The 27,610-nt window shown below is 42.3% G+C and overlaps 1 protein-coding gene across 5 annotated transcripts in view; it reads left to right on the top strand.

Moving 5' to 3' along the window:
* Positions 1-2,469: 2,469 nt before the first annotated feature.
* CHCHD3 (coiled-coil-helix-coiled-coil-helix domain containing 3) overlaps positions 2,470-27,610 on the top strand; it is a 163,858-nt gene continuing 138,717 nt past the window's right edge. For 3 of the 5 annotated variants that reach the window (XM_086475024.1, XM_086475015.1, XM_086475030.1), the window contains exons 1-2: positions 2,470-2,557; positions 4,497-4,584. In XM_086475024.1, the coding sequence (XP_086331150.1) occupies positions 2,474-2,557; positions 4,497-4,584 (172 nt within the window). In that variant the 5' untranslated portion in view covers positions 2,470-2,473. Of the gene's footprint in view, positions 2,558-4,496; positions 4,585-10,742; positions 10,754-27,610 lie in introns of all 5 variants that reach the window. The other 2 variants (XM_086475038.1, XM_086475048.1) reach the window with 1 other exon arrangement.

Here is a 27,610-nt window from a genome sequence, read left to right as displayed (position 1 = left end):
TGTTTTGATTACTGTTGCTGCCTACACTAGTTAGTTTAAACTAGGCTGGGTTTTTCTGTGCAGTCACCTCTGTACCACACTGATAGACACTACTCTTAAAATATGTGACTTATTTATGTGAACATATAAGTTGCTTGACGTTATACACAGAACAACTTCTTTTTCTACTTGCAAATCGCTTGTGAGAGTTGTGAACTAGACGTGAGTTTATTTGCCCATCGTTAATGAATGATTTTTGGACTGCAGATTTGTTGTAGCTTTTTCTAACGTTAATTTATAACACTTTTTTCATCCTTGAAAGAGCTCTCAAATAGGTTTGACAGTCCACAGCGAAAAGCTTCTGACATACAGAGAGCTGTGGCCTGCAGCAGTCTTTCATTTCCACCTATTATAGGGGAGCCATAAATTCTGGGATACCTCAGCCCTGCTCTTTCTACAGAGGGTGAACCTTACGGACACATCCAAATGACCCAAAGCAATTTTGAGGTGTAATTCTGCCCATTTCTTCTTTTTCTCCCTCCTGAAATCTATGCATATGTTACAGTGTTTTGTAATTTCAAGTCATACAAAACAATCATAATAATCCCTGGTAGAAAATAGCTGCTGTTAAAAACTTAATTCCTAAATATAAATCTTTCTGTTCGGCAAGAGTATTCTTTCAGAACTCTCCTAACAGAGGACAAACACGTTAGAAGAGATGCTTCTGATTTGGAGACAGGCATTTCCACAACAGTTACATCACTAACTGAATAAACACAATTCGATCCCCTAAAAACATTCCTGGTGCACAAAAAAAAGAAAATTCAATACCCTCAGTTTGTTGGTGCTCGCACCGTATCAAGACAGATAGATGCACAGTCCATTTATTCCCTTAAAAACATACAGTTACCAGGGTGTTGAATTCATAATAGTGCCCCCTCATAAAATCTAGTTTAACATCTATAAAAACAGGCATAAACATCGCGTCACATACCTCAAGAGAACAGCTCACATGTCCTTGATATATTTTGAAGCAATTTCTATTTGGTAGTAAAGTGGCTGTCAGCCAATGCTTCAGCAATATCTTAAGCCCCAAGGAAGGCAGATACTGCTGAAATGTTGGCTGATAGACACTTTACATCCGAATAAAAATTGCATGAAAATATATCAAGAACATGAGAGCAGTTCTGTTGATGCAACCAACATGGTGTTTGCATCGATTCGGAGAAATGAAATGCGCCGGTTGACACAAGCTGCAATAATCCGTTGTGATCATTGTGTAAACACTTTGGGACAGATTTCTTGCAAGGGGAGTGGAAAGTTTTAGTGCCACTTCAGTACGAACAGGCCACCCTTCCTTGAGCCAAGCACACGAAGGGCTTGGAAGGGAGGAAAATACAAGCTTCCCAAATATCATGGTTATTATTATGTGTATGTTGCCAGTGTCAGGAAGCCCCAGTAGAAGACTGGTGCTTCGTTGGGTAAAACAAGTGAAGAAGCCAGATGGTAGGAGAGACAAACCAATGTGGATTCATATATTCCAGCAATGTAAAGGTACTTCTTGCCTCATACTTAGGGTAGAGAAGTTCAAAGGTGTGTCCCACACCATTGGCATCCAGAATGCAGTATTTTTTCTGATATTATACACTAAAGAACACCTTTTTTTTCCCTTTCAGATGTCTTCCCAGCAGGCATCTCTGCGCTTCTGGCCATCAAGACAGGCCGTGGAATCTACAGGGGTGATTTTACTCACAGAACAGCCAGATCCCAAGGCAGTTTATATGGTAGGCTGAAAAGAAAACCTGTGATGCGTTATTAACATTATCCATCCCTTGGAAAGAAAATCAGATGCCCGAAGGGGCTATGCTAACGGTAATTTTATGCCGTTGCAATGTGCAGAATGGGACGAGGCACCAGCAGAAGCCTGGGCCACTCACCCCACACCGCGCCATTAGCGAGGCCTCGCTGAGGGAGAGCAGGCGCACCCCCCCCGCCCCTTAGTCCCAGCGGGTCGAGCAGAGCTCGGGAGGGTCCCGAAAATCCCCTCAGAGCGGGGCTGTGCCCCGGCAGAGCCCCCCATGGGCCATGAGGGCAGACATTTCTCCGCGCTCAGCGCGGCCCCGCAGCCAAGGCCCAGCCCGGGGATAGGGAGAACTACATTACCCAGCGGGCACTGCGCGGTCCCGCAGCTCCCGCCCCCCCCCGCCGCCTGGCGCTGAGCATCCTGGGACCCGTAGTCTGCTCCCCCGTGAAGTTTAAACCGAAAAAGTTTCCGCACCCTTTCCGGGTACCTCGCAGCACTTCGGCCGGGGGTGCGCGGTTTCCATGGCTACGGCTTCGCAGCCAATAGCGACCGGGGTTCTACGCGCTGGGGGCGGGGTGAGGCGAGCGGCGGGCCAATGAAAGGCGGCGTTGTTGCGGGGCGCGTTGGCAGCGGGGACGGCGAGTCTCCTTGGGGCCGTCCCTGGCCGCGGCCTGTTGGCGCCGGGCGAAGATGGGCGGCGGCGGGAGCAGCACCCGGCGCGTCACCTTCGAGGCGGACGAGAATGAGAACATCACGGTGGTGAAGGGAGTGCGGGTGAGAGCGGGGCTCCCCCGGGCCTGGGGTTCTCGCCGGGATCCCCCGGGACACTCGGGGCCTGCCTCGGCCCGCCCCGGTCCCTCGTCTTGTTCTGCCTCAGCACTCCCGTCCCTGTCCCCTCACGCCCCGCGGGTGCTTCTCCTCCGTTTCCATCCCCTCTCCCGCCGTGACCTCCACCCCTTTTCCCGCCCCCTTTCAGTTGGGTCTTTTAGGGGACCGGCGAGAGCCGTGGGGCTCAGGTGCAGCCTGGAGGGGGCTGTCGTGACAAGAAGCACGTCGTGACGAGGAAGCTGTCGTCAGGGAGCCTTGCCCTCAGCCCGGCTTCCACAGATGGGCGGCAGAAGAGTAGTAGGAGAGATGTGTAACTAGCAGAGTTAGTTTTGTCTTTCCCTGACCTCTACCCATGAGAGCTCCTCCCTTTCCCCTGTCCCCCTCTCTTTCATGGGGTCTATCCGACTTCTTCTTACCCGCAGAAGTATTTCCGTTCTTTTCCTATTTATGGCATGGCCTTGCCTGTAATATACCAGAAAATAGTTTGTGACACAAGGCACTTTGAGAAATGTAGCTTAGCCATGCTTCAGTCCAAGACCTGACCTAGTTAGACATGTCCTTGCTTATTGTAGGGGGTTGGACTAGATGTCCTTTAGAAGTCCCTTCCAACCTGATGCATTCTATGCTTCTAAGACACTAGTTCATATACGGAAGGATGAGAAGTTGTCTTTTATTTTTTATTACCCCTCGTAGGGAGGAGTGTTGCCGAATGAGCTGTGGTAGTAACTGCTGCCTGTTTCAGCATGCTGATATTTTTCGGTTCTGGTCATTTAGCACTTTCAGGCAAAGGGGTGACAGTAATGTAAGTGTTCACAGCGGAGTTCATCTGCTCTGAACCGTGCTTAGATACTGGGAAGGGCTATTGGAGTTTGACTAAAGTGTCCTGGGTCTTGAAATACTGGGAATAAAAACTGAGTGATATGATGGCCACTTGGAAAATGTAGCTTCACTGAATAAATGTTAGTAGAGCATCCAGAAGTGGGACGTATGCAACTATTTGCATACTTAAAACTTAACTGTGTGGTGTTAAATTGTGAGTTTTAAGGGTTGTGTTAAGAAATTGTATACTGAAGAAATTTTAGACTTGCGTATGAGATTGCAGATTTTATCAAAATCTCTGTAACAGATTTCTGCCAGTGAGATGTCATGTTGTAGGTGTAGTAAAGAATTTTCTAAATAAAATTAGTTCCCATGGGTGGTCAAAACGGTATTTGGATAGAGTTGATGTTCAAGGAAACCATAGAAAGCTGTAAGTTGGAAAACAAAAGCTGTCATGTTATTACTTTACCTTCTGTTCATTTTTTCTGTGGGCCAAGATGGGTTGAAACTGGATGTTACCATCCATTGGTTCTGTATAATTTGTGATGGTGTTTTTCTGTGTGCCTGTGTCGATGTTAGAGTGAGCTTAGTGGTTGACTACGTTTGCTGTGACCACTTGGGTTGCACACGTATTTTGAGGGCTTTATTAGGAAGAAATCCCTCCTGGGTTAAGTGCTCTGCACCTGTCCAGTGTGACATTGAACTGTCATCCAAGTAACTGAGGAAGGCAAAAAGGCTGACGGATCACAAGCAGGGTGTCAAAGGGTGTTGTTTCCTTTACCCTTCCCTGTAGTCTGTGTTTTGTTCTTATATCCTTGTGTTCTGCGAGAGCCAGAATAACCTTGTTCACTCTAATTGCACCCAGGCATGAACGCTCACCCCACAAATAAGGGGAAATACAAACCTTCTTTTGCATCGTGGATAGAATTTTAGCAGCTGTCGTGTCTTATTTTGGGGCTCTGTGTGCTTTTTGTAAAGTTTTGCTTCGTTTTGGGGGAAGGAGCAGGTTGATGGGCGTAGAGGAGGAGATGCTGTCTGACTCTGGGTTGGGGGTTCTGTCTTTCAGCTGTCTGACAGTGTCATCGATCGTATGAAGGAACCTTCCTCACCCGGTGGCAGACCGGCGTCTCAGCACCGATCGGCATCTGGTGCAGGTAGGGGAATGTTTTTCTGCGTTTTAACGGGAGGAAGAAAGTCCAACGTGCCATTCAGAGCGTTGTAACGAGCTCACTGCCGTTCTGTAGAGGTGATTTTTTGATGTTAACGTTTTTGCTTAACTCCTTTTGAAGGAGGAAGCAGTTTGCAGGCTTTTGGACGAGTTAAATGACTCTTTGTTTTCTTCTGACTGACATTAAAGTGTAAACCAGCTGCTTATTAGACTTGGTGTTCTACAGTATTGTCCATTGTTAAAGACTTTCTTTAAAGAACAGAAAAAACAGAGAGAACAAGAAAGCAAATATCCATTCCAGATACGTAGTGAGTTCTGAAGTGAAAATTCTTGCGTACTTAACACTGAATTTTAGTGTAGTGAGCTTCTGTTGAAATATACTTAAGCAAACATTAACATTTTCACGTCATGGAATGCTGAAAATAAGTCACATGCTGTTTATACAGACTGGTGGCTCAAAATGATGACTTCCTTAACTTTTTGTATTTCACTGGGACCTGTTCAAATGCATCAAAGGGGCTTCACGCCAGGCAGCCTGTGCTCTGATTTAAATGACTGCGGCACAGTGAATATGACGTAGCTGCTGAAGGGGTGAAAATGAAGGGTGGAGATCAGAGCATGTGATTTATGTTTGTCCACTCTGTGAAACCTCTAAGGTTTAAGTAAAGCTTCTTACCAGTGCTCCAGAAATATTAATGATAGCTGTATTCCCTAAGGGCCTTTTGCCTTGATACTTACAAAAAATCCCACCAAACCTCGACACTGATTAAAAACAAGCCCTGTGGCAGTAGAAGGCCTTGCAGCAAGGCTTGAATGATCAGAATGTAGCATCTTTCTTTCATCTGAAGCATGGGAAGTTGGTTTCCTGTTGCTTAATTGAAGGTGTCTGTGGTGTAGCTGTCTATCTGAGCTGGGCTCCCTCTGTAATCAGTAGAAAGAAGATGACATTTTGGGGGACAGTTCATCTGGCTTATTTAAGAATGCTCCTTCAGGATGAGATGAGCTGCCCTCTAGGAATAGCGGGGTGAAGAGATCAGATGTCAAGCAAATCCAACACAGGATGTTTTACAAAGGTCGGGGCTCCCGAATGATGCTGGTTTTGAGGCTTGTTTTTACAGTTTATGAGCAAGAAGACTGTGGCATAGCCAAGGCAAGGAAAATAGCAGTGCTGTAAATGACTTCAACTGTCACTTGGCTTGTGAAACGTGGTTTGCCCAATAAAATCGGTTAGAATTTCGTGCTTGCTTAAGGAAGGTTGGAATGGAGCAGGCCTATAGTTTCATGCATGCCCTGCCAGACTGTCCATTTTTTTGTTGATTAAAGAGTAGCCTTCTCGTTATGTACGTGTGTTTTACTGTGATGAAGAAATGGTTCTAGGTAAGGATTTATATGAAATAATACTTGTACATCCTACCTACTTTCGTGAGGGTGCTTGTTGCTTTTTCATCCTTAAACCTGAGTTGTGGGAGCAGCCTTGTCAAGAGGCATCTGTGATTTTTTTTTTTTTTTTTTTGGGGTGCTGTGACTAGAGGTGAAGGCTGTAATACCCCAGTAATTCTTTGCTAATTCACAGTATGTCCGTATCTTCATCCTTTATTTTGTTTCTCTTTGTCTGCTGGAAATAGTTCTTTTTTATTTTTGTTTACTGAAAGGCTTAATGAATCGCTTGACCATTCACGAGCCTGGGAAACCTGACGCGTATTTTTGCTTTAAGGACTAGTGATTTAGGTGAAGTGCTTGTATTTCCCCAGGAAACTATAATCGGTGTTGTACCTCAGTTGCTAAAATGACTTGTATTTAAGAGGATTAAATTATACTTAAGTACACGTTACCCCACCATCCATTGCTCTTTCATTGAATGTTTTTTGATGGGGAATTACAAATGATTGAATTTCTTTGATGCTGTAAGAACAGCAACCTATTTGTTTATTCTGTAGCTACGTCTAACTTGTCAGAGCCTGTCTTTGTGTGATAAGGTGTCATTACAGGAAGGGCTCTCGCTTCAGAGCCGGTGCTCTGATCGCTCCAGATTGAACTGCTCTCTGTGGATGGCTGTGGGGGCTGAATCCCAAATCTGGGGATCTTCCTGCTGTGATGCAACAGTCCTGGGGCTTAGTTTCTTGGTAAAGCCTCTTGACCTGTTAATGAGAGAGAGGGAGAGACACCTCTCTCCAGGCAGGTAGCTCCTCCTGTCCCGTTTGTGAATCTGGTGATAGTGACTTGTTTTTTTCTGACAGGGTGGATCACTCTCTGCTTCTGAAAAAAGAGTTGTCCAAGGATGGTGGTGTTTGGAGGCTGGCTCTGGCTTTTGGATTGCCAGATGGGCAGCTTTCAAACCTTACAGTTTGCTAGGCTGTGTTTATATCCTTATATAGTCTAGATAAATAACACTTCTCTACAAAACAAAAAAAAGATGTCTAGAGGGAGAAACATTAGAGCTATTAAAAACAACCCTTTCTTTAAGTCAAGCCTTTGATAGCTTTTTGTGGAGGAATAATGGATTAGATGACATGAAAAAAATGTGTATCTTGTTACTTGCCAATATATGATGAATTTATTGACTTCAAATTGGGGTCGGAAAATGAAATTACATACACTTACAATGAAATCTGACATCTAAATACTACATCTTAAAGCATCCTAGCTTGCTTGGATCATTTTCTGACTTCTGAGTAATATTAAATGCACTAAAATATTTAACAAGTGTAAAATCTTTAAAGTATGTCTGTAATTCCTTAAGCAATATTGATGAAAAGTAATTTGGTCAGACAACGAGCCCTTTTTTTTCCTGAGTGTGTATTATACCTAAATCTTTGGTCGTAATGGACAAAGGGAATGGTTTAATTTGTTTTAGCTTAGTGGATATCTGAAAAGCTAATAGTCTTATATAAAAAAAAAAGCTTATTTTTATCAGGAGTCTCTGCATCTCAGATGGCCTTTTTTTTTTCCCTTTGCAGAAACAGATTACACTGAGGACACAGAGGATTTTTCTCTTTTTTTTTTTCTTTACTCTGTTGTTGGTTATTGTTACTATACTGTGCTCATGAAACAAACCAGTCAAGGACCTGCTGTTGTCCAGTACTGTGTATTGCATAGGTGTGTCATAAAACGAGCACTGCTGATGCCTCCTCAGAAATTGGGTTAGACCTTGCATGTTTCTAGTGGAGAAAAAAAATATTTCTTAGCTTTGTTCGTTTATGTGGAATGATGCCTTTTAATTGTTGTATTGGTGTCTGTCTTTTAGTGGTGTTTTGGTGGCCCCGGGTATCTTTGCTCAGTTGGAAACATGTAAGGAAGTCTTGTTGAGATGTACAGGACTTGGTATTTGAAGAATTAGGTTCTAGTTGGAGATGCAACCAGGATTTAACTGAACTTTAGGAGAGCAAGCTTCAGCTTATGAAGAAAGCTAGTTGGTGGGATCCCATAGGAGGCAGCTTTGAGGGATAAGCTCAAGAAAGCTGTGAGGTCCTTAAGGACAGTTTCTTCCTAGTGCAAGAATGGTCCATTCCAGTACTGGGGAAAATGGATGGATATGTTGGGAGGCTGGTCTGGTTAAACAGGGAGGTCATGATAGAGCTTCAGAGTACAAGTGAGGTCAGCAGAAGGTGGAAGCAGAGACAGACTAGAAAATGAGTGGATTTGTGGATGAGGGGAGTGCAGTAGGTGTTTCTTACCTCAGCTTCATCAAGGTGTCCAACGCTGTCTCTCATAATAGACCTGTATCACAGTCAGGATGTTGCAGTGTGGGTAACTGGATGACAAGTTGGGTTGGATGGCCAGAGTCAAAAGGTTGTGGCTCATGGGTCATACTCTGCCTGGAGGCTGGTATCATGTAGGGCTCTGCAGGTGTTTGTCCTGTTGAACAGCTTTATCAGTGTCCTGGAGGAGGAGGTGGAGTTCAGTGCAGATGATCACAAATTGGGGGGATGCAGTCCAAACGTTTGAGGGCAGGGTTATCCAGAGGGACCTAGACAGGCTGGAGGAATCAGCCAACAGGAACCTCATGCAATTCAACAAGGACAAATGCGAAGTCCTGCACGAGGAAAGGAGTAACTCCTTGCCTCGGTGCAGGCTGGGGACTGCCTGTCTGAGGAGTAACTGCTGAAAAGGAGCTGGAACCAATTCAGCAAAGATCAGGATCTGGAGTGCCTTCCCTGTGAGGAGAGGCTGAGGAAATCTGGCTTGTTCAAGGTGAAGCAGAGAAGGTTTTGAGGAAGCCAAATAGCAGTCTTCCCATAACTATGGGGCTTATTGAGAAGCTGGCCCAGGTTCTTCATGGTGATGCAAAAGATGGTGGACATTAAAGCAGGAGAGGTTCAGAATGACAATAAGGAAAAATTTGGTCATGATGAGACCAGTCAGGCATTGGAAAAGGTTTCCCAGCGAGGCTGATGCAGTCTCCGTCTGTAGACGCTTGAAAGATTTGAGTGGATAAACCCTTCAGCAATCTGGTCTTATCTCAAGGCTGACCCTGCTTTGAGCAGAGAGTTTGACAAAATGACTTCCTGAAGCCCCTTCCAACCTGAATGATTCTGTGATCCTGTGGTTTGATAGTAGGGTGTGTGAAAATAAGTTTGCTAAGTGCAACAGAGCATTTTTAATCCTTATAACATGAGAAGGGACCATTCTGACCGCCTGGACTGGTCTCTTGCAATGTGCAGCCCACAAGAATGTGGCTGAGAGCTTGTACACCAGAGTCATTGCCCTTGCTCCTTGTCTGGCTTTTAGGAAGATAACTTTTCTTAATGTGGAGAGTTACAGCATGTACTCATGGTACTAGTGATTTTGGATGGTCAGATGCTGCATGAAGAAAAGTAAGACTGGGATACCTCATGATAAATGCTGTGGGAGGCTCTGCATTATTGTTTGTAACTTTGAATTATTTTGTATTTTCACTTTTTGAGTATGTGGAAACTTAGAGTTTGGCTAAATTTATGCTGGTTAAGCAAGAATCCTCTGCAAATAAATCCTGTTACTTCTGTGCCCTTTAAGGTGTTAATTGTTTTCATCTACCTTTTTGTTGCAACAACACTTTTTCTCTGCATAAACTGACAGATGAAGTAAACTGATATTTCTGTGATTTTCATTTTGTAGAGTTCCTCTTATTTTTGGGAAAGGAAAAAAACCCAGACTTTTAGCAATGGCTGGGTTGATCCCCTGCTGTTTACTTTGCTGTGAGACACCTGTAAATCTCAGACAGTTTCTTTCAATCGCTGACAGGGTTTTGCAACCTTTCTTCAAACTGAGCTGGTCTGTGGACCACTGGTAGCCTGGAATGCCATGATTTGAGTCTCACAGAATAATATGTGGTTTGTTTTCGATGGTATACTTGTGGTTTTGTTTTGACTTCCCCCTGACCTCCAAGGGGGGGAAGTTTTTTTTCAAAGGAATGCAGAGATATTTGTGAGAAATAGTGATGACTTGCATGGGCTTTTGGTCCCAAAATCTTGGAAGCCTCTAATGTCGCTCTCATGGCAAGAATACATTCCAAAGAATATTTGGCCACTTTCTTGAGTAAGATTCATCCTTCTGCTCTTTGTGAAGGAAGTAGATACATGGTGTAATAGAGCCTCTTGTAGAGGAAGGGCAGCTTCATGGGAAGCTTCTGACACCCAGGCAATAGCCTGCTCAGGGTATGTGTTTTTTTGATGCATAATCTAAATTTAGGCAAGCAATCTTGGATGTTCTTGCATGCAGTGCTACGGGCTTGGGAATGGGTGGCTGGAAAGCTGCCTGGGGGTGCTGGTCACAGCCAGCTGAACATGAGCCAGCAGTGTGCCCAGATGGCCAAGAAGGCCAACAGCATCCTGGCCTGTGTCAGCCATGGTGTGGCCAGCAGGAGCAGGAAGGGGATTGTGCCCCTGTACTGGGCACTGGTGAGGCCGCCCCTCGAATGGTGGGTGCAGTTTTGGGCCCCTCCCTGCAAGAAGGACATGGAGGTGCTGGAGCGTGTCCAGAGAAGGGCAACGGAGCTGGTGAGGGGTCTGGAGAACAGGTCTGTGAGGAGCGGCTGAGGGAACTGGGGGTGTTCAGCCTGGAGAAGAGGAGGCTGAGGGGAGACCTCATCGCTCTCTGCAACTGCCTGAGAGGAGGTTGTGGTGAGGTGGGGGTTGGTCTCTTCTCCCAAGTAACAAGTGATGGGAGAAGAGGAAATGGCCTCAAGCTGCACAAGAGGAAGTTTAGATGGACATTAGGACAAATTTCTTTACCAAAAGAGCGGTCAAACATTGGAACAGGCTGCCCAGGGAAGTGGTGGAGTCACCATCCCTGGAGGTGTGAAAAAAATGTGATGTAGCACTTCTAGACATGGTTTAGTGGACACGGTGGTATTAGGTCAACGGTTGGACTTGATGATCTCGGAGGTCTGTTCCAACCTAACGAATCTATGATTCTATAATAAGTGATGCTGCAGTGCTCACTCCTGCTTTCACGTGGCTTGCTGTGTTGCCACTTAGTTGTACTGAGTTTCTTGCTGATAACTTTATTCTCCATGCTGTATATTGATATTCTGCAGGTTAAAGGTTCACTATTGATGGAAGTATTTTATTATCAAAAGGTGAAACGTCTTGTAACTCACTAGACTGCTAAAGATGCCAAGCTTTTAATGCTGTCACTGTAACAGCAAATCTTTAGTTGTGCCTGGCATTCATGTCACTGGATTGTGTGAATATAGGGAAGGTAGAATTATGCACAGGAGTTGAAGCAAGTACTGCATAAATTAAAGTTCTCACTGTCTGTGTGACATCAAGGTGTTCTGTGAACGCTTTCAGGGGGCTGGGTATGTCCTTGTAAAATGGTACTGAAATTAGAAGGAAAAACCAGCAAATAATGCAAGTTGTACATCTGTTTTGTGGTTTTGTTTTTTTTTTTCTTTTAGTTTGTAGTAATTTGGAGTTCAGCTCTGTGGAAGGGCATACTTCATTCAGTGTCCTCAAAGTACAGTATTAACTTCATCAAAAAGATGATGTGTAATTAGTGGAGGGTTGGGTAGACCTGATAAGAATATTAGAGTAGGCAAAAAGCCCTAATTTAATTTTTTAAAAGACTTGGGTTGTTGAATATGGAAAAGGTCTGTAACTGTAGAAGAGGAACATCTAGACCCTTATGAATGCTTGTCTCGCTTACAAACAGAAATTTTTCAAGGTGTAAATGAAAAAGCCTGGATGTGCCTGGGGTACTCTTTCATGCTGTATTCCCAATTCAAACGTCGTGTTTTGCTTCTGCACTGAAGTACTGCCTTTGAGATGTCGTCCAGGCTGCGCCTTTGGGCTGCCCACTTGAATTACATTTGCAGTGCGGATACGTCCTGTGGAACAACAGCCACCTCCAGCAAACGCCTAAAGGTAGCACGAGAACAAATGGCAAAAGGTGTTGGAACTTCCCATGCAAATGTCATGTATTTAAGCTTATAGTCTGATAGTACAGCTAACCTCATCTAGCCATCTCGTGTCTGTGTCTGTCCCTGTAATAAACCCTCTAACGTCGGGGTTAGATATAAATCCTCTAAACGTAGGAACACCCTACGAGGAGGGCTTTGTACCAGCTTAGCTCCCTTAGCTGAACCTTGTGTATTCAGAGAAGGAAACAGAAGCACACACAGGAGCAGGAGTGTCACTTCTGTCCTGGTGACCACCATCTTTTGGAACAGCTTTGTGCAGATTCTGTCAAACGTAAGTGTTTTTTCTTCCCTGAATCAGCTGCTTGTGCAGCTTCACCAGCAGTCGCCGAAGTGCCAGTGCTAGCGGCAGGGCTAAGCCCGACCGTGCAGTTAATGGACCTGGAGAGCACAGGCATGGCTCAGGCACTCTGGGCTGTATCCTTAGAAGGAGAGTGTTGGGAGGTGAAACAAGCTCTCGTAGGCTAGAATTATTATTTGTTTTTCCTTAATACTGAATTAATATTTTGTGCTGTTCAAGGAAGGATTAACTTTTTTCCTGAAACAAAAAAAACCCAAAACTTTTACAAGTAAATTAGTAATAACAATTAAAAAAAGCCAATCCAACCAGCCTCCTGAAATACCTTATTTATATTTCAGTATGGTGCGGACTGCGTGAAATACATACGTGTAAATACACTCCAAGAAATGACATGTGTTAGTGTTAACCTGGAGAATGTTGTGATATAAACTTGGTTTAAGTTTGGTTGTGTTGATAGAAGGACAGGGCAGATGTAGAAGAGATCTGTCTCTCCCTTCCTCTCTCCTTCTGTTTTTTTTCTTCTGTTGTAATGAGATTATAATGTTCAACTTTGTATGAAAAAGGTGGCCTGTGTGTGGGAGGCATTTAAGGCTAGAATTGCAGTAATTGATTCCTGTCCCCCGTCTCTCCTTCTGCTCCGCTATTGCTTTATTTGTTGTTGTTCTGCTTTACAAAGGGAACTGAAGAAACAAAATTGTGAGATTTGCAAGGGTTCTGCAAATGGAGGAATTGGGTTTTTGAGAGCTTGTGGGATTGAGTTCTGTGTTGGTTTGGGTTTTTTTATTTCCTGCAGGGGGATCAGAGAGAGAGACAATATATCCCACGAATATTGTCGAATATTAGGGGGCATTGGATTGATTTATTTAGGGGTTCTCATCTTACAACTAATTGAGAACTTTTGATATTTCAAATGAAATTTAAAGAAAAAGCACTCTGTGTCGGGTCCTGTCCTACTCGTTGCATAAATAACTAGGTCTCAGGCTGAGGGAGATTCATTACGATGACAGTCAGCTGCTTTCATAGTTTTTTCTTTCACAAATGGTTTTCTGAATGTGCGTCCCTTTGCAGATAGGCAGAATTTATCTTTTAATGGGCATTCATTTAGAAGTGTCATTTTTGTTTCTATATATTCTTAGAAACAGGTAATTCTTGTGTACTGCATACTGTGTGCCTTTTGGTCTCATGTGGATTTGGCGAAATTAAATTTCATGCTATTCTGCTTAAGGCTGCATGTGCTCTATTAGGGTTTACTGAGTGCAGACGTTTGCTCTAAAAATCCTTTGGAGTCGTTGTGTGGTACACATACAAAGGAATTTTTGTCGTAGCTAGTGTGACAAGGATATCCAGAGTACTTGCTTAGAAATGGCTTGTGGGTTACAAGTTACCACCTGCTTTTTGGTGTGGAAGCACAAGGTTTGTGCATGCTGAAACATAATCTTCCAGTTGTTGGCAGAAAACCCTGTTGAAAAACAACTGTTGGTGGCTGGTGTGTGATTCTTGTATTAATTCCTAGTGCTGCAATAAGCTTAATTAAGAAAGCCAGGGAAACCATCTCTAAAAACAAGCAAACAAAAAAAATTAACCTGGGAAAAGGAGATTGTGCGCAGCTCATGGAGCCCTTTGCAAACCAGCGTGTAGTAGTGTTTATGAGTACTAAATGGTTATGCATTTTCACATGGAATTGGTGCCATTGCCTTTTACTAGTTCCGAGTACTGAATTGTTTGTAGTTAAATCCTGCCAAAATTTTAGACCTTGAAGCACAGTGAGTCAGAACTAGCCTTAGGCTGAGCTTTTTCAAAATGCAGCCGGTTTATCAAATGTTGGAGGTGGACTTGGGGAAAGAGTGTTTTTTGGGTTGTTTTGGGTTTTTTTGGCTTTTGGTATTTTTTTTAAATGTTAGCATTAAATACAATCTGATGCGATTTCCCCCCCTTAATTTTTTTTCTTTATTTCAGTTACATTATCCATTAGAAATCAGAATGTGACAAAGAATATGCCCGTCTGGGACACGTTGGTTGCGGTCCTCGTTAGAAAGCTCCCATGTATGTTCTTGCAGAAATCAGAGTTCACACGTTCTCAGGTTCTTGGCTCATGTTGAGAAATAAATGTGCTGAAGATTGCCAGTAGTAGGCATTGAACTATTTGAAATTTCAGAGAAAACATTAGTCTTTGACTCTAGTCTGTGCTGTTTCTGGGTACCAGAATAAACCCCAGCTATTTCTCCTTTGTCCTTCAGAGACCTTCCTGGGATTATCGGTCAAAAGGACAAGATAGCTGGCTAAGATAACAGGGTATGTAATTTAAAGGATTGTTAGAATAGAAGTCATTTGGAGCAGTTTGAATGAATTTGCTATCGTAAAGAATAAAACCAAAAATATTGATAATTTTAATGGAATAAAAGCAATTACTAAATTAGAACTGTTTGCTTTCACCAGTGTTAGTCTCGATAGCGCTATGCAAGGGAATTGTCGTTCTGCTGTATAGCATTCTCTCTGGTTTTATAGTGCAATATATCCTTATCCAAATTCTCTCTCCACTGACTACAACTGCCGCTAAAATGAAAAGTGAGGGACTGCTGTGAGGGCAGAATGTATCAAAATATTTCTGAACTAAGACTCCAATGAACCAGGAAGACATCATTGTGCAGGACAAGGAGACCTGCAAGTAATAAAACCTTGTGGTTTTAATAGTAAATGATACGTTTTCAGTCACAGCTTGTTTACTGGTTAGAGAATCTTCAGTGTGATTTTAAAGAACACTTTAAATGTGTGGTTGATGGCATTAAGGTGAAAAGAAACCCTTTGTTTCATTCTTTCATCTTCAGGCTGCAGCGAAGTGTTACTAAAACTCTTCATCACTTGTCAGATCAGGCAGGTTAAGTATATTGTATAGTGCTGCTTCTTGAAAGCTTTGTACTAGTTGTTTTTTTTTAGTTAAACAGGAGGTAACCACTTAGAGGCTTCTTTTCTTCTGCCTCAGGGGAACAGGATCAGCTACTGCTGCAATTTTTTTTTTCCCCGAGACTGGTTTGCACCTGTACTGAACTCCTTGATTTTTCAATGATCTCATGCTGAGATATATTACTAAAGTTTCAGGGAACACTAGACTGAAAATTGCAGTTTTCAGTTGCTACTACCTGTCGTTTGAAAATTCAATTTAAAAAATAAATGAAGGACATTCTTTCCTTTTGCTTGCAAGGTTTGTGGTGTACCTCTGACAATGCTTCATGAAGCCAGTTTATCTGATTCTCATTTTTAGCTTCATTAACTGTGTTTGATTTCACCTAATGTTAATCATCTGAAAAGTAAGAATCTAATCTAAGCTAGCCATTTAGTCTAGGGGTGAGATATGGTGGTTCATCCCATCCCGTGAAGGGCTTCAATCAATTTCTCTGTAATCTCTGGAGCTTTATACAGAAAGAGGTGAGATGAGTGGTTCATTCAAGATACTGGACTATTTTTTTCTTGTTTTCCTTTTTTTAATTTTTTGTTGAGGAGGAGGCAGCTTATCATAAGAGAAAGGACTCAATTATCCATGATGTTACTAATTGACATTTATCAACAGGGGAGATGGCACTGAGTATTCTGAAATTGAAGTAGAAAACGTGGTATCTGCAGAAACTGGTAGAAGGAATTAATGAAAGCAGTGTTTATCTAAAGAGTGACTTCAGTGCTAATCAGAAACCCAAGGAAACTGTAATTTTTGAGAAGCACGCTGGATATCACGTTACATCAATTTGCCAACTAAGTTTTGACTGAGGACTAATCTTCTGTTTCTGTGCTAGTCCGTCTGTTGAAGAGATTGCTGAACACCTCGGCTCCTTTTTATCTGCTCTGTCATTTGCAGATGAGAAGACAATGTTTTACTTGAAGAAAAAGTGAACCTCGTACAGTTCTGAATTAACTGGAAGCATCTCTGGCAGGATTTCTCTTTAGGATTTTCATACCTGAGCCCTTGCCAGCTAGAACAGCCTCTTTCTTTTTCCTTGCACCTTTTATTAAATTCTTCAATTCTGTTTCTAGTATTTGAGATGCTACTAGCTCTTGCACTTGCTCATTCATGCTGGGTTAACGTGCTACTTGGTGACTACTCGAGGCAGTTTATTCCCAGAATGGAGTAGGATCTGCTTGGTTTTGGCAATACTGCTACTCGCTGCATCCTTCTTGTAGTATTTTGTTTTTCTTAGCGCTAACAACTTACAACACTAAAGCTGTCAGTGGTGGAGATGGTGAAAATATTCCATCAGTTTAGAGACGAGTCATTTGAAAAAGCTGTTTTTGTTAGCAGATCTTGTTACCTGTTGTTAAAGATGTAGGTGTGAGTTTATTGTCGTAGTGAGAATTTTAAACATTTCAACATTTGTCCTTTGTATAATTTCTGAATAATGAAACTAGTCGTGAACATTATGGTTTTGTATTGTTTACAATCAGTTTTCAGTTACCACAAGCAGTAATACAGTGCTCAATATTGGGCTGAAAAATAGCTTCAGTTACCACATTTCCAAGTTGACGACACTGTAGCTGTGTGCTGACAATTAAATGTAAAGCCGCTTTCGCTGAAGTTGGAGGAAGACGTGTTACAACGCTGTAAGTCGCCTCTGCTTTCCTCAACAGAGACATAGCCCTGCTCTGTGCAAGGAGTGCAAGTGCCCTTGATGCTTTTGTGGTGGGTATATTTGAAATGTGCGCGTTGGCTATTTCTAATCTGGCTTCTTGTGTCCTACCGTTAGTATTACATGACGTAAGTGTGCTGTCACTTCGTTACTAAAGCTTGACATTCAGATTATTCTCTAAAATAAACATGCTGCTGTATAGGACGTAGGAAACTGGAAACGTTATCCTCCAGGCTTAAAGTACTTACAGATTCTCCTGCACTTCCATTTCCAAGTCAGTGATTCTCATTTACAGGACCTTGTCACAAATGCTGTTTAAATTCTTTTCCTTGTATCCTTCTCGAGTCAGCAGTGATGAGACTGAATGTGCTGTAGTTTGCATCTGAGCTGAATAAACAAATTCTGGAATTACTGTTTTCTCCTCACTGGTACAAAACATCCATGTATCAGCCTGTTGTAACTTGAATGAATGAACAGGAGATTAGATTTGAGCGCACCACAACAGCTGTTAAAGATCCACTTATTTGTCGTTGCTGGCTTCTTTGTACCTAATTCTAGGTGAAGTGATTGCTTTCAGACTTTGTGCAGAGTTTCACTGCCCATGTCATCGATAAATAAAATTATGACTTGATATGGAGGTGGTTATGCTTTTTTTGCTGCATATTCAGCTTCTACTGGAAAATTTTTACTCCCTTTAAAATTTAGTGCTAAGTTGTTAGATTGCTTTAAATGTACAATGGAGAAGTTTGGCATTTTGATTTATCTTTCCGTGTAACTCCCAGCCACTGAGAAATCTGGTTAATGAGATCAGCAGATGTTTTGATGAGTTATATTTGGGTGAAAGACTTTTTTTTCCTCTTATTTCATTAACCTTTACCTATAAGGACACACTTTCACTGCTTGTTTTTCTTGCAGTATCATTGCATTATGGCCTCTTATATAATTTGTTTTTATCTTCCTTCTTTCCCAGAAAAAAATTCAAGGTTATTAACCAGTTTTATCCAGACTAGTCAGAGAGGTAGATTTCTTAACGGTAATTAATCTATTTACATGTCTTCTGAAAATTTGCAAGTGGATTGGTGACAATGGTACTATTGCAGTGTTTCCTAATATGATTATTGACCGGTGTTATATGTGGTAGATTATCTTCATGCTGTTGAACTGGCTTGCAAAGTGAAAATAACCTCTGATGTATCCTTGCAGTGCATGTTGCAACTTTATTTGAATATTAGGACTTTTGTTGCTCTCCTAGAAATATCTTCAGAAGGATGTGTTCAGGACAGACGAGGGAAGCTCCTTCCTGGAGGTAGATCTGCTGCAGAATGGTTACAAAGGCCTCTCTTACCATACTTTCCCCCGCCGCCGGTGGCCCTCTCCGTTTCCCCCGCCGCCGGTGGCCCTCTCCGTTTCCCCCGCCGCCGGTGGCCCTCTCCGTTTCCCCCGCCGCCGGTGGCCCTCTCCGTTTCCCCCGCCGCCGGTGGCCCTCTCCGTTTCCCCCGCCGCCGGTGGCCCTCTCCAGTTTAGTTATAGATTTGCCCCTCTGAATCCAATATCCTTCCCCTTCCACCTTATCAGTGCTTTGAAATTTCTGTGTTCATCTTTCCAGCCTCATTACGGGATTTCTTCACCAGTCCCTTCCCTTCACAAGGGCTGTTCTCTGTTGCCAGGAAGGGAATGGTACCTCTTGCTGTTTCTGCTTCTGTGTAACCCAGTTTGGGAAAACTTGAGCATTACTGGTGAGAAAGGAGAGATGGTTTGACAACAACGTTGAGCTTTGAGGAGATAATGATATGTGGAGGCTTGTAGCGAGAGCCTCTGCAGCTGCACCTGATGCGTATAGAATCATTTAGGTTGGGAAAGACCCCCAAGAATCGAGTCCAAGTGTAGAAAGGCAGGGCCAGGGGAATCCTAGAGTGTTGGAAGTCTGTGGAAAAGCCTACACATCAGTGAGCCTGGGGGATTTGGGAGAGCTTGGGTCAGTATGAAGGGGGGAGATGCTTTGGGGCGATGTGTGCAAATAGGCCAGACTAGGTTTTGGAAGGCCCTGAAGCTAGTGGTTGTGCTGCTGTTCTTGTCATGCTTGGCTGTCACACACATTTGAAATTCAGCAGCTGGAGGGAAGGAACTGGGTGCAGAAGAGCAGTGGGACAAGGGCAAACAAGCAGTTGCTCCCTCTTTAGTAAAATTCCAAGATAACTTCTTAAATCCAATGTGTCTCATGATAGCTTTAAGTAACAGGGCAGTTTGAAATTAGTGGTGGAGGCAGGTTTTGGTGTGTGATGACGTTGGTACAGGATGGTGCCACAGTTTTAGAGCACTACCTGCTGTGTGACCCCTCTGGAGGCTGGGAGGAGGGTGGATTATGCCCTACCATGGGACAGGGAGGCACAACTCCCCTACGATGTCGTGTGCTTCTGATCAGACAGTGCAAGCGTGCTGGTGGGCAGTCACTGTGTGCATAACTCTGGGCCGGCCATAAAACTCCCTTTCTTTGTGAAGATGACGTCAGAGAAACGAGGGTTGTTGCGTATAAAAGAGTAATAGAACCTAAATCCACAAGGAGCCAGGTTATCGTTAATTTAGTTGCTCATGGGAAGGAAAATACTGATGGTTTTTTAATTTCACCAAGCAGAGCGAGAGTTTCCTTTGGCATTTGGAGCTGTGATTATGCAGCCAGGTTTGGAAATGGTGTAAGCAGTAGTGAAGGGGTTGAATATCAGAAGGCTGATGAAGCATTATCATTGTGAAGCTGTATCCTCCAGCAAATACCAGTCTGTGGTTATCTTCCTTCGTGTTTATTTGCCTTGCTTTCTTTCTCCAGATTGATTGTTCTGATTGGGTTGCCACAAAAGGACAGGCTGGGTCATAGGGCATAAGATAATTTAAAGTTACCAATACATGAGTATGAATGGAACACAAAATTTCGATTTAGATTGAGAAGTTAGGTGAAGAGAAACTTGTATATTTGCGAACATTTATTTGTAAAAAAGAAAAAAAAAAAGAGCAGGGTGCTGTTCCTTAGAGCTGTGTGTGCTCACTTGCACTGTGGGTGGGAAATGCACAATATCAGAAAATAATGTTGTTATTTATCACATTACTTATTAATGCTAACTTGTCCCCTTCAGTCACTCATTGGAAGTCTTCGCTTGCCTTTGGGTAGCGAGGCCTGTTCCTGAGGCTTTGAACCACATTTGTGTAAAAGCAGAGCCCTCCCCTCCAGTTGGCACATGGACATTTGACAATAAAATTCAATCCCTAGAGCTACTCTGAGCCTATATTCCCACCAATGGAAAGGTATGTGAAAGTATCCTCAACAGAGGGCTTTCTGATTCAGAGTGATGAGCAGCTTTGTGGATCTTCTTATTCCTGTCCAAAGCAGCTGCAATCCAGAGCTGTAATTGGGTAAAATTGACTTTTCAGTGCTGCTGATAGCATGCAATCACAGCTGGAGAATCCTCTTTAAAGATGGTGGTAGTAGATAAACTGAGCGTCAAAATTTGATATTTATGTAGCCTTGACAGCATGGAGAGTCCCATTTGGGAGTGCTAGTAGGTGCCATAGGAGTTAGTAATTCTTTGCAATTAGTGGTGACTTCTAAATGTAAAACTAAAGCGATGTTTTAATTTATAAACACTTTTACCTAGCTATTATGTATAGAAATGCGTGATTATTGCGCTGTCCTCTATACTGGTAGATGTTCATCGAAATACATGTGGTTGGAAAAAAAGTAGAAATGATTTTGTCCAAGAAAATAAGAGGGATGCCAGTAAATTTCACCATGCTTTCAGATAAAATAGCCTTACAATAAGCTTGTGAACTGTAAAGATCAGGAACCAGACAACTTAAATTGTCCTGAAATATCACTGTGTGCTTAATCCTGTTGAAAGCAGAATCATAAAATCCTTCCTATCATTGCTTACAATCTGATTTTTTTTTTTAATGTTGAATTAAGGAATCCTGATGCTTTTATCTATTGTATTCAGCAAGGAAACCCTTATGGTGGTTATATAGTAGGAATTACTAGCACAGTCTCTAATTTGCTGTATTCAATCTAGGGGTATTTTGCCAGTGATAGTCTTGTAAAGGTATGTGATACTTCTGTTTCTTCTTTATTTTATTTAAAAAGAGGACAGCAAAATGAATTACGACTAAATAGCTGCTGAAATAAGTTCAACTAAGTTATTTTGTGTATATACACTTACATTACAGAGGTGGGTGAGAAGGATGGGTTGTTAAGAAGGCTCGGATGAAATGATTCACAACCTTGTAAAGGCATTGAGAACAACTATAAAAGTTACAATAAAACTTTACGTAGTCATGTTGCTGGCACAGCAGGAATTCCTAGAAAAAATAACTTGGGTACAATTTTATGTTAACTGGGTTCTTTAACTCAATCCACTTATTGGCCGTAAGTGACTTATTTTATTAGCTGTCACGTTTCAAGATATACTGCCTGTATTTCATGTTTCTGCTCTTGCAGTGCTTCCCTGTATCTGTCACCTGTTGTATCTGACTTAAGTCCTCCAAGACAGGAGGTTTCTTCTTGTCAAGCCTGTTCTTGGTAATGAATTCTAAGTTTCTGGAAGAAAATTCTTAACAGGCTTTTTGAGGATTCACTATACTGCCTTGAAATTCCTGTAACATTTTTTTCCAATAGCCGTGAAGTCTGACGGAAGAGTCACACAAATACAGCATTTTAAATCTGTGTGGAGAACTTCTCTCTCTGCTGCCACCACAATTGCTGTGGCTCCAGGAAATCTCTCCCTGGCTGCGTTCAGGGCTGACAGGCCGAGCTTCGCACGAACGGGGAGCGGTTGATGTGTTTCCTGGGCGATCTGGCAATACAGCCTGAGTGTTGTGTAAGGATTCTGTAGGGGAAGAGCTCACACGTTTGTTGTTAAACCCCGGATGACTGGAAGGGCTGACCGTGCTAGTGCTCTGGTGCAGCAGGGTGGCCTTGTCCCGCGTTCTTGACTCCTGCTGCTTTGCTCTCCTGTCTTCCATTTCTCCTTTGTGTATTGCTTAAAAGATCTAGTTCTAAGTTTAGCCTCAGGATTTGGAGTTTTTTAATTTTCTGGTTTTTTTCCATGGATTGTACGAATCCATTTCTGTTTGCTTGATTTTTCTGTTAGCTTGTTAGAATGTAACCTTGGACATGGCAGGGAGTAGTGAAAATCCTCTGCTCATTTAGGTGTGAATCTCAGATGTGAATTATCATTAAATACAAGAGCACAGGCAGATAGAACCGCATTTGAAGACTCGTAGGGGAAAACCTTGTAAACCCGCTCTCCTGTTTTTCCCAGTCCCCCATACGTTCATTGTTGGGATTTACTGCTAAAGTTACAACAATAATGGGGTACTGAAAAGAGGATGTTCCATATATCATCTGAACTAACTTTGCTTTGTTATTTCTAGATCACGTACCATCTTGTTTCTAATGTAAATTAGTACAAATTGATTGATACCCACATTTACATTGTAAAATAATAATGTGATATATGCAAGAGCGCCTTTGGAAACGAAAATATTTTAAAATTATGCACACTTAATTGCGTTGGTTTTGTATTTAATTATCCTATGAGCTTGTTTAAGTATTGCTGCGCATTACCAATATTTAACAGTTAATAAAAATTTCTGTCCTTGGAGGCGTGCTTTATGATCGTATTGAATCTGTGATGGTGGGAATTGCCTGTAATTCTGAATTTGAATGGAAGAGTTGCTCTGTGTGTTGGTAGTTAAATTTTATGAGTCTGAAAATAGCATTCTTAAGAATAAATTCTAGTCTTGAAAAACAAGAATTACATTAAAAAACCCCGCAACAACCAGTTTAAATGATGACCCTAAATAAAGAAATTTGGGAAACGTGTAACAAGTCACTTACGAAAGCGACTGCTCTGGCACACGCAGGTACTTGTTTCCAGTGGTTCACTTGTACATACACCAGTAAACTTCCTGAGGGTCTCCGAGGGATCCCTTTGAGTTGAGAGAACAGGGAGAGAAACAGCTACTTTGGTCTTTAAAGCAAATGACTTATTTCTGGAGTTTTTTCCTTTAGTGCTGGCAGAATGAAGGGAGATGGTTTGTTATTTTTTTTTTCTATTGAGTGTAAGGCTAATTTGGACTATTTATAGGGTTAAAGACCAGGTACAACAATGTTTGAAAATCATTAATTTTTTTAAAAAATGTTGTATGCCAGGAATACTTTTGTACTAACAGTTACAACACGCCCTTGTTTCCTCTTGTGTGCTGCTACCAGCAAATCCAAGCTCTTTCAAAAATAATAATTAAAGAAGGAAGAGTGTGTTTAATGGTGTCATTGACTTACCACCTAAATTAAGTGCACTAGATGTATTTACTGAGGCTTTAATCGACATCGAAATCGTGCAGTTTGATTTCAGAAGTCTTAATATTTTCTTCAGTGTGCACTGAATATTTATAAGGATTTCTTAAGAACATCTGTTTTTAGGAGTCCAGGATAAGAGTTCTTTGACAGTGGTACTGATATCCTAAACAAACTGAAGTAGGTAACTCTACTGCTGAATTTTATGCTCCTAAGAGTTACCTGATTGACAGCTCTGATGAGCTGAAACTTGTGTGTGTGCACAGACAGCTTGCAGCGGTGTAGGTGGACTGGCCTGCATTGATTTTTTTCCAGTGCACTTTAACCTGAACCTTCAGCAACCTATTTCAGGGGTGAGACAAACTTTGTCTCCATGGCTAGCCACTTGAGAACTTTGAGAGTGTCAGCAAAGGTAACGATATCTTCTTGTTATTTAAGTGAATAAGAAATAAAGTATATACTTTTTTCCTGATGTAGTGGAAATTATTCTATTTTACTTGAGTTTATTCTAGTTTATTGGAGTGCCTGTCACTTATCTAGTTAAGTTGAGATGAATGGATTTAATATTTTGTCTTTCCTCTGCTATTCAACTGAAATGGCTACTGTTTGTTTTTGTGTGATGTGTGGAATTCAGATATATGGACCAAACTGGAGTATTTAAGTAGGAAGACTAAATAGAGGGTACTTGCATATTACCATATTTGTGCATGATGCATCTTAAATTGGAATGTGGGTGGGAAAAGTGTTTTAATTGCAGAAGACCCATAATGTGTTTCTAAGCCCACAGCTTGATGATGTGAAGGTACCAGCTTGCCAACGTATGCTTTCTGATTCAATATTTATGACTGTTAATGCGCCGTTTGGAATTTGCCTTGTGACATCTTCATTAACTTTAATGTCTACAAAGCTGCCGTTGCCCTGCCAGCTACTGAGACAGATGATGGGTTTGAAGACAGCCCTAAGGTACGTTGTCCCAAGTGAGCTGGTTAATGTTCATACTTAATGCGTGCGGGGACATGAGAACTGCCTTGTTGGATCAGATCGATGGTTTGAATGCCCTGATGCTCTGTTGTCAATACCAGATGCTACAGAGGTGAATGCAAGAAATTCTGCAGTAATTGTGAAATAGGTTTTTCCAGCAAAAAAGAAGTCTTCCTGCTTCTGGCCATGGTTGGTTACATACCTTGAAGCCGTGTTGTCCAGCTCCACTTTAGGTCTTGCATAGCCTGGTGGTATTCTTTAGTCTTCCCCACCCCTTGACTTTACTTGGTTTTGGCTTCAGCAAAAAGAGTTGACAGTGTGTTGTCCACTGTGCATTTCAAATATTACAAAAAATTTACAAAAAGAAACTTTTAGATGCTGCCCGATCAGCTTCGTTGTGAGCCTTTTCAACACCGTGTGATGGAAGAATGAGTAGAAGCCCAGAGCTGCCTATTTTACGTTATTATGTTCTATACTGTCTTTTCTCAGTGCTGAGCCATTTTGGGTTTTCTTGCCGTTATTTCAATGTGCTTTCTCAAAGGAAAAGCTGTGTGGTGGTGCCATGCATTCACAAGTTGCCTTCTGGTAACTTCTGAATTTATTGATTGACTTCAGCCGAGTCTGAGGGGCCGAAAGACTCAAGACCCTGATATTTCTATAGGTTTTGGTGAATGAAGGGCTGGGTAGTTATGAGACAATAAAATGTCTTTATGGAGAGGAGGTCTTCAGCTGCCTGGGCTGTTTTGCCAAAGGTTTGCCACTGCAAACATACGCTGCACAGGGCTGGCAGATTGGCACGGGTTCCATAAAAGCACCTCCAGCCTTTGCGGTGTGTCGCCAAGCCAAGCTGGGAGAGAGGAGAGAGAGCTGACGTTTGGAGACTGGAGAAGTGCTTGAGGAAGGCAGTGTCATACGGATGAGAGAGATCGGCTTGACTTGATGTGAAGGGGCGGAGAAACATGTTATGTTGGTGCTTCTGACACCAAAAAACCCAGCTGCACCCAAAACCTCTCACTGTTTCTATGCTTTGTTTCAAGACTAAATTTTCTAATGTTTCCCCTTTGCCTTAAAAGAAAGAAAATGTTAACATAAGCTATTGGAAAAGCAGTTTGGAGAACTTTTCAAGGTGATTATTATGTTAAGCCCCTAAATTTTGGTGGAACTGAAATGGATCTCATCAAGCTTATCCTCGGCTTTAACTGTTGTGTGGAAAGATTGATAAAACACTGTGCTTGAGGAAGTGTGGAGGTGCATCATCTTATTTCTATTTTCCATATTCTTTCTCTCTCATTCTTGGTATACTCTATACTTACGTTGGACCTTCCCTTCCCCTTCTGCCGCCTTCCCTCTTGCGCCCGGCTGACCATTAAACAGACTTTCTTTGTGCGATACTCAGGACTTAGATGTGATTACGGTTGATTTAAAGACCAAGCAAAATGTGAGATAAAACAATGTTATGCTTTCTGGGGTGTGTGACTGTTCGTTTTTCAAAACTGAACGTGTATACCATTGTGCTGCTCATCCTGCTTGGCCTTATTTTCTCTTTTTTCAAATTTTCCAGCCTTACAAAGTCTTGATTAAAACTATTTTAGATATTCATGTGCAGAATTTAACTCTGTTTAACTTTCCCATTTCTAGTGTTTTCTGTCCTGTCTTGTCTTAGCCTTAGTTTCCAACCCATGACAGTAATTTACCACTCATTTTATAACTACACTTTCCTAAGCCTCTACTGAGTGCTGATGTGAAAGAGGAACCGAATGACATATGTAGCTGCTTGTTTGCTGTCTCGTTGATGCATTCAGATGCTCAGGTGAAGATTATGTTCTGGTTTTGTGTATCTGTGGTGGTTTGGCCCTGGCCAGATGCCAGATGCCCACCAAAGCCACTCTTATCACTCTCATCCCTTCAGCTGGACAGGGGAGAGAAAATATAACAGGCACGTGGATCAGATAAAGACAGTTTAATGAAGCAAAAGCAAACCAAAAGATCTTATTCTCACTTCCCATCAGCAGGCGAGGTCCAGCCACTTTCTGGGAAGTTGGGCTCCACTACATGTAGCGGTTGCTTCAGATGACAAACATGAAACAAATGTCCTCCCCTTCTTCGTGTTTTCCCCAGCTTATATTGCTGAGCAGACGTCCTGTGGGATGGAATATCCCTTTGGTCAGTTTGGGTCAGCTCTCCTGGCTCTATCCCCTCCCAAGATTTTACCCACCTCCAGCCTACTGGGGAAAGGTTGGGGAAACAGCCTTGGTGCTGGGTGAGCCCTGCTCAGCAGCAGTCAAAACACTGGTGTGTTATCCAGCTGCCACTGCACAGCACAGGGAGGGCTGCAGCTCAGGCAGACCCATTACAGTATCTTGCCCCACGTTAGTCCTCTGGATTGCACCCAAGCCATGTACTAAATTTAAATGCCACGGCTTGTCCTTCCTTGTGATGTGTTTATTTGAAGGCAGAAGTAGCCAGTGTAGCCCCAAATGCATTGCAGAGCTCTTTGGGTGAAGAGCGGTGGCCTGAAACTCAAGAGGAGAGGCTGAGGGACCTGGACTCATTAGGCTTCGAATCATCCTTCCAGCAAGGAAGCTACTGAGAGGACAACCAGTCTCTTCATGGTGGTGCAAGGCAGGTAGACAATAAACAAGGGGCATACATTGGGAGCACTTGTGACCCTTAAGGAGAAGCTTTTTGACCATCAGGTCAGTCAGGCGTTGAAACATGTTGCCCAAGGAGGCTGTGCTGTTTCCATCCTTGGAGCTATTTTTTTATTTTTTTATTTTTTATTTTTTTAAATTTTTTATTTTTTTTTGTAAAAGCAAATTTTTATCTCTTTAAGGAAGATGGTCAGATGGCCTGGGGGACATCTGTATGGTTCTGTTCTGGCCGTTGAGAAGCTGCTCTCTGAAGGATGTCTTGTTTACTGGATGTCCTTTTTATTTTTTACTTTTTTAATAGTGAAGCTGAATGAAAAGGAAAATTTCTTTGGTAAATTCATTCTCTGAATATTATTCAGCTAAGTGTTTTCTAAAAGATGTTTGATTGTTTCAAACCAAAGTGTCTTTTCATTAGTAACTTAATGCACCTGCCCTTTCAAGAGGATTTAGTTAAGGTTGCTGATAATAAATGATGTTTCCATTAATGATTTTTTTTTTTGAAAATGGAAGACTAATGGGCAGCTTCTGAGCTCTGCAGGCTAGAGGCTATTTGATTAATTTGTCCGTGTTGTATTTCTGATTTCTCAGGCTAACCTTTTTGAGGCTGCAGGTGTCTGCTTCACCTAATGTGTGTTGTTTGCAGCTTTGGGTGCCGCGTTCTTGCTGTAATCTCAGTATCATGCTGAATGCTTTTTCTATGAAGCAACTGCTTTAGAGTAGAGGAAAAAGG

This window comes from Leptosomus discolor, chromosome 1 (assembly GCF_034619465.1).
Source record: "Leptosomus discolor isolate bLepDis1 chromosome 1, bLepDis1.hap2, whole genome shotgun sequence".
In the NCBI taxonomy this organism is placed as follows: domain Eukaryota; kingdom Metazoa; phylum Chordata; class Aves; order Leptosomiformes; family Leptosomidae; genus Leptosomus; species Leptosomus discolor.
The sequence above is the reverse complement of the archived record's forward strand: the minus strand, read 5'-3'. Positions and strand labels throughout refer to the sequence as shown.